This window comes from Octopus bimaculoides, chromosome 27 (assembly GCF_001194135.2).
Source record: "Octopus bimaculoides isolate UCB-OBI-ISO-001 chromosome 27, ASM119413v2, whole genome shotgun sequence".
In the NCBI taxonomy this organism is placed as follows: Eukaryota; Metazoa; Mollusca; class Cephalopoda; order Octopoda; family Octopodidae; genus Octopus; species Octopus bimaculoides.
This window is the reverse complement of record NC_069007.1, coordinates 3,545,225-3,552,724: the sequence shown is the minus strand read 5'-3', so window position 1 is coordinate 3,552,724 and position 7,500 is coordinate 3,545,225. Positions and strand designations below refer to the sequence as shown.

The following is a 7,500-nucleotide window of genomic DNA, read 5'->3' as shown; positions in this document are numbered from 1 at the left end:
TCTATCCATCCATATATATATATATGTATATATATCTCCATCCATCCATATATACATATATCTCCATCCATCCATCCATCCATCTATCTATTGTGTTGTTGCATCAGCACTTAAGGTAATCGCCATTTTCTACAGTTTATTGAATAAGTTTTGTTTTAAATTTTCGCACACGAGGTGTGTAAGGCACCCAGCTTTCGTCTGGGTGTGTTTTCCAAGGGGGATTTGCCCCTAGAGGCAATTTCAGCCCTATTTTAATATCTAATTTTTCTTTCTTGCCTTTTACAAATTTCACTCACAAGGCTTTGCTTGTCCTGAGGCTAGAGTAGAAGACACTTGCCCAAGATGCCATGCAGTGGAACTGAACCCAGAACTATGTGGTTGGAAAGCAAACTTCTTACCACACAGCCACACGTATATCATCATCATCATCATCATCGTTTAATGTCCGCTTTCCATGCTAGCATGGGTTGGACGATTTGACTGAGGACTGGTGAAACCAGATGGCTGCACCAGGCTCCAATCTGATTTGGCAGAGTTTCTACAGCTGGATGCCCTTCTCAACGCCAACCACTCCGAGAGTGTAGTGGGTGCTTTTACGTGCCACCGTATATATATATATATATATATACAGAGAGAGAGAGAGAGAGAGAGACAAATAGATAAAGCACAGTACAACAAAGAGACGTGGAGGCGCAATGGCCCAGTGGTTAGGGCAGTGGACTCGCAGCCGGAGGATCGTGGTTTCAATTCCCAGACCGGGCATGGTATGTGTTTATTGAGCAAAAACATCTATAACTCCACGAGGCTCCGGCAGGGGGGGGTGGCGACCCCTGTTGTACTCTTTCACCCCAACTTTCTCTCACTCTTTCTTCCTGTTTCTTGAGTAACACTGTGATGGACTGGTGTGCCGTCCAGCTGGGTGGGGGGAACACATACGCCATTGAATCCGGGAACCTGGGCCCACGAGCCTGGTTAGGCTTTAAAAAAGCGCATAAATAAAAATTAAAAAAATAACAAAGAGACAGCATTATATGTTTTGCTTACGAGGAGATACATGGCTGCCCCTGCATTATGTAACAATGGATGTGAATAGCTGGAAAGAGAAATAAAGATAAGTAATTTCATTTACCTTAGAAGACATCATTGAAATGTTGCTTTCACTTGAAGACTTAGCTATGTCTGATGTTGTCAAAGCCAGATTGTTTGTCGATGTATCACTGCTTTCTTCCAATTCACTCTTATTTCTTGACCTGACCTTCTTCCGTGGGGCCTTTTTCTCATAGCAACTGCTCTTGGCTCGAGTCCGCTGTACACCGCAGTCACCAGTCTTAACCTGTGTCTGCTGTTCACACAACGCATCCTCGAACAGAACCTGCTGTTCAGAGCTGCTGCTCTCATTTGATCTTTGCTGTTCGCGGTGACTGTTCTCGTCTTCAGTCGACCGTCCAGTGCAACTGCTTTGATCTCGAGTCCGCTGGCCATAACAATCTCGTTCTCTTTCTTTCGACCGATCACGGTACTTTTTCTCCTCCTTTCTTTGCTGCCAGTCATCACGTAAGCAGTTCTCTTCTTGTCTCTTCCCACCGTCTTCTGTTAAAACATATCAAATAATAATAATAATAACAATAATAATGATAATAATAATAATAATAATAATAATAATAATAATAATCGTTTCTACTAAAGGCTCAAGGCCTGAAATTTGGGGAAGGAGAATAATTAATTACATTGACCCAGCACACAACTGGTACTTATTTCACTGACCGCCCCCAAAAGAATGAAACACAAAGTAAACCTCAGCAAAATTTGAACTCAGAATGTAAAGATGGACGAAATGCCGATAAGCATTTTGTCCGGCATGCTACGGTTCTGTCAGTTTGCCAGTTTAATAATAATAATAATAATAATAATAATAAATATGAGAGGTATAGGAAAAAATAGCGAAGTACCAGGACCTAGCTATTGAATTACAGAGACTATGGGAAGTGCTGATAAAATGTATCCTAGGTTCATTGGGAACTGTCCCCTAAAGATATGAACAGATGGATAGGGGAAAGGATGAAAGGCAAAGTCGACCTCGGCGGAATTTGAACTCAGAACATAGCAGCAGAAAAATACCGCTAAGCATTTTGCCCGGCGTGCTAACGATTCTGCCAGCTCGCCGCCTTAGTAATAATAACAATATTAATAACTGCATGCATATTGCATAAAGTAGTCTGTCTGTTTGTCTGAGGTCCTTGTTGTGACTTGACAGACAGTGCAAACCCCGCGGTAGACACAATATCTTCAATCAACAACCTCACGATATTGGATACTATGTAACGTCTTAAATAATAATAATCCTTTCTACTAAAGGCACAAGGCCTGAAATGTTTTTGGGTGGGGGCTAGTCAATTATATTGGCCCCTGTATGCAACTGGTGCATATTTCATCAACCCTAAAGGTTCAAAGACAAAGTTGACTTCGGCAGAATTTGAACTCAGAGCGTAGAGACAGATGAAATATCGCTATGCATTTTGCCCGGTATGCTAACAATTCTGCCAGCCCACCACCTTAAGAAGAAGAAGAAGAAGAAGAATATTCCGGGAAGACACACTCTCCCCACTCTTTTCTGCTTGGCATTGACACCTTTATCTGACATGCTAAACACAACTGAATGTGGATACAACTGTTACGACAAAACAATCAACCATCTGTTGTATATGGATGACCTAAGAATTGCTGGCATTGTACCGAAATTTGAAACCAATAATAATAATGATGATGACGATGATAACAATGACGATAGTGGGACCAGTGGTGGTGGTGATGACAATAAGAGTTGTTGTCATGGAGGTGACTGTGGTCAATTTAGTGGTGGCCGTAGTGACGACGATGATAATGATGATGTAAGTTTGGTTAGTTTACGAAGTATAAGAAAAAAAGGGGGGGGGGGAAATAGATGAGAAAAAAGGAAATGGATTATTTGGAAGGTAAAATAAGCGTGAGACATCACCAACCTGCTTTCTTTTGTCCTGATAGCTTGAATGTTTGTAGATATTTTATGGTTACCAGACCATACACTGAAAGAAAAGGATTGTGGTTGTCTTATTGGGTGAATGTAATAGGGTTGTAGCATGAACACAAGACTTGAAGACCTGGGGGGGAGGCAGAGCCACGTTATGACTTTCAGAAGGATGTCGGGTTAATACGACGCAGGTGAGGACTGAATTAAGAAAGTAAAGGACGAAAGTCGAAAAAAATTTTAATTCCGATTTTTGGCGATTTTCCGGAATCCTCCGTAACCGAAAACGTGGGGTTTTGTCAAAAAAAAAAATTTTTTTTTTAAACAATAATTTGCAAGAAAATGGGGGGGAGGAAGTCTTTCTAATATTGTTTACGGGACTCTTGTGTCAACAACAACAACAATAATAATAATAACAAGAGCAACATTAGTGAACAGATCTGTTGAAGCTGGACTGACCTGGGGTTAAACAAAAACAAAAAAATTGAAATTCCACAAACTGTAAGGGAGGTAACTTTTAACTAATAACAATTTTTGAAAATAATTCTTGCATTTATGCAAAATTATAGGTTTTTATGGTCGAAGAAAAACAAAACAAAACAACAAATACATAAATCAAAAGTAAAGCATCGAAATGTGGACATAAAAGAGGAGAGACAGTGTTCATGGCTGCGTGGTTGGAAGTTTACTTCTCCTGGTTTTGAACTCAGTTCCACTGAATGGCACCTTGGCCAAATGTCTTCTACTCTGGCATCGGACAAACTGATGCCTGGTGGACGGAAACTGTGAGGAACCCGTCATATGTATATATGAATGTATGCTTCTTCTATTTATTTAATTATTATAAATCTTCCACTGATGAGCGGGGCCGGTTTCCAACAAGGCTCCGTCTTTGGGATGTAGTTAACACAGATAGATTCACATTTGGAACTTGAGAAAATTCCTGCCTATTTTTACAGTTCCACTCACAGATTGCACTTGTAAGGTACGAATTAGCCGGTCGATTTCTCGTTCTGAAAATCCCAGTTTATCCAGATTCTCCTTCAAGCATTTACTAACAAAAACTAGTGCTCCAATTATTATTGGTATGAATATAAATTCATCGTCTGGAGATAGAAGCTGGAGGTTTGGAGGCAGCTGTCCATAGATATCCTCTTTTTCTTTGATTTCTATCTGACATCTATCTATCTGTCTGTCTGTCTGTCTTGCTTTTCCTCGCATTCAGTAAAAATGTATTTATTTTGGAAGTCTAGTGTGTGGCATTATTCTGTAGTAATGCCCTTATATAGATATCTATCTGTGTGTGTGTGTGTATGTGTATATATATATATATATATATATGTATATATATATGTCTGTACGTACGTACGTATGTAACTATGTACGTACGTACGTGTGTGCGTGCATGTGTCTGTCCTGTACCGTGATAACCGATGATGGATTGTTTACGGCCCCGTGACTTAGCGGTTCGGAAAAAAGGGAGATCGTTAGGACAAGTAGGTAGCAGACTTAAAACAACTAGTACTGCGGTCAGTCTATTCGTTCAGCTAAAACCCTTCAATGCAGTTTAGCCCCTTGTGTGCAATAAAGATCCAGAAAGAATAAAACCCTTCGATGCAGTGCTCCAGCATGGCCGTAGACCAAACGACTGAAACAAGTAAAAGAAAAAGATAAACGAATAAGGAATTACCTTTGAACATTGCAAGTAGCCATAGACATATGATTAGGAAGAAACCGTAAACTGAAAATAAGAATATATAAATGTTAGCGTATTGCCAATTCATTTCAGGAAATGAGACGTCGCAGTATTTTACATATTAAACGATTCTTTGGCAGACAAAACGTTTCACGTTCATTTAAAATATAAAATTAAACGATTTAAAAGCAAGACACTTACAAACGCAAGCGTTGGATTAACGGTCCGGTCAAGGGAAGTAACTCAAATACTTATCTTAAATCTAGAATTGTCTCCCTTGAACGTTGTGTGTGTGTGTGTGTGTGTATATATATATGTGTGTGTGTATGTGTGAGCGTGTACGCGTTTTTGTTGTGTGTGTGTGTGTGTAAGCACGGTTAACGAGACTCGGCGGATCTACGGAAAACTATAGGCGCACGGCCTCTTTCCCCGAGATCAATCATCATTTTGTTTCAATATAAAAAGACGAAAGAATTTTCAGATATTCCAGCCATGACGATCACGGGATAACGTAACGCCAATGATTTGTTCTTTTTTAAAGATAAGATAAAGGAATTAAAACTGATTGAGTCATTGTGATAGTGTCGACGTTTCGCCGCCACCATAGCAAACAATGTTATTTCGTTTATTATAAACTAGAAACAACAGCCAAATCTCCCTTAAATCACACAAAGTAAACGGAATTTTAAAAATCTAATTACTGCACTAGAAAGTTCACATCGAGAAAATTCCGTTGATGTAAAAATTTTTACGAAAAAGTGGAAAATGTGGATTTCTATAAACTTTTAAAATATTTTTTCAGTTTCCTTAAACAGATATATTAATTTTCTATAAATTCAAAATAGGATAAAAATCTTTTACAAGAATTTTATCAGGAAGCTAGTGTATAAAAAAATTCATAAGGGAAATTTCTATTCCCAAGAATATAATTATTCGTTTATATTTATATAAGGGCATTACTACAGAATAATGCCACACACAAGACTTCCCAATTAAACACATTTAATTATATTAGCTTTCTATTTCATTGTATAATTTATACAAACGAAAAACAAACAAAAAAAAAAGGCAAAAGAACATCGATGTACCACCAAGTACCTCAATTAGTCGCACACCACAAGATTCAACGGAAGGTACTATAGCAAGCTAACACGCTTGTGGCATTACTGTGGGCGATGGCGATGCTGAGGCGTTGGAACAGCCAAGTACCCTCACCAGCATCACCTGACCTGACACCACGGTAAGGCGAGCCGCCAACGATGACAAGAACTTCGCCGTTTGCGGCCCGACCCCTCCAAACATCTCAAATTCCACAGGCTGGAAGAAATAGTTCATTGCCAGGTCCCAATACTTCAGGGTGTAGGGATCTCGCCTTCGCCCTGCCTGAGATTTGAAACCAAATCTACCCGCTTGTTGCTTGTCAAAAACAAGTGGGGAATCTTCTCCACACTAGATGATTGATGGGGAAACACTTGATCGCCGAGGACCTGTGCTGGTCAAGGAAATATCAGTCCTTTGTTTAGGGTTTGACCAACATTACTGACCATAGTCTTTACACACAAACACACACACACACACAAGTGCAGCCGTGGCTGTGTGGTAACCACACGGTTCCAAGTTCAGTCCCACCGCATGGCACCTTCGGCATGTGTCTTCTACAATAGATAGATAGATAGATAGATAGATAGAGACAGGCAGATTAGATAGATAGATAGATAGATAGATAGATAGATAGATAGGTAGGTAGGTAGATAGTTAGATTAGATAGATAGATAGATAGATAGATAGATAGATAGATAGATAGATAGATAGATAGATAGATATATAGATAGATAGATAGATAGATAGATAGATATATAGATAGATAGATAGATAGATAGATAGATAGATAGATAGATAGATTGATTGATTGATTGATAGATGTGTGTGAATGTGTGTTTGTGTTTGTATATGTTCCCCCACTCCACTGTCCATTTCTCCGCTTGACAACTTAGTGTTTGTTTACATTCCTGTGAGTTATTGGTTTGGCAATAAAAGCCAATAGTGTCAGCACAAAAAACTATCAATAAGAGTTACTGATTGATCGAGAAACAGAGAGAAAGTGTTATGAGAATGCGTACGTGATGGAACGTCTGCATCTAATGGAGTCAGCGAATTGGATTGCTACAATGTAATCGCTCTGGAGACTTTCACGTGTACACCATAGATTTTTTACTGGTCTAAACACATAGCGATTGTCTTTGTTTAAACGTATTAAAGATTGCCTCTAATCTAAAGGTACATACAGACATTAGTTACAAGAGATAAAGACGCATGTACACACACAACTAGAAACATTACGGGAGTGGGGTTTTTTTTCGTTATTTTTTTTTTTCTAGGCTATGACAATCACAAAAGCACGCACGAAATAATCATAAACACACAAAAGTGCATACAAACATAATCAAAGATAACCACACACACACACAAGACAGACAGACATACGCAAATAATCACAGAAATACAAAAACATACAACTACGTAAGCTACGCTGCTCCAGTATGGTCGCAGTCCAAAGACTGAAACAAGTAAACAATGAAAAGGGCATGGCTGTGTGGTAAGAAGTTTGCTTCACAACCACATGGTTCTTGGTTCAGTCCCACTGCAGAATATCTTGGACAAGTGTTTTTTACTATAACCTCAGGTTGACCAAAGCCTTGTGAGTGGATTTGGTAGACGGAAACTGAAAGAAGCCCATCATATATATATATATATATATATATATATATATATGTGTGTGTGTGTGTGTGTATGTATGTGT

The 7,500-nt window shown here is 39.0% G+C and overlaps 1 protein-coding gene across 3 annotated transcripts in view; it reads right to left on the bottom strand.

Annotated features, from left to right (window-relative positions):
* Positions 1-7,500, bottom strand: part of LOC106882763 (uncharacterized) — a 14,259-nt gene that overhangs the window by 5,162 nt on the left and 1,597 nt on the right. The window contains exons 1-4 of one of the 3 annotated variants that reach the window (XM_014933545.2): positions 4,902-4,954; positions 4,695-4,745; positions 3,000-3,062; positions 1,130-1,590 (exon numbers count right to left, since the gene is read on the bottom strand). In XM_014933545.2, the coding sequence (XP_014789031.1) occupies positions 1,130-1,590; positions 3,000-3,062; positions 4,695-4,704 (534 nt within the window). In that variant the 5' untranslated portion in view covers positions 4,705-4,745; positions 4,902-4,954. Of the gene's footprint in view, positions 1-1,129; positions 1,591-2,999; positions 3,063-4,694; positions 4,867-4,901; positions 4,955-7,500 lie in introns of those variants that run through there. The other 2 variants (XM_014933544.2, XM_014933543.2) reach the window with 2 other exon arrangements.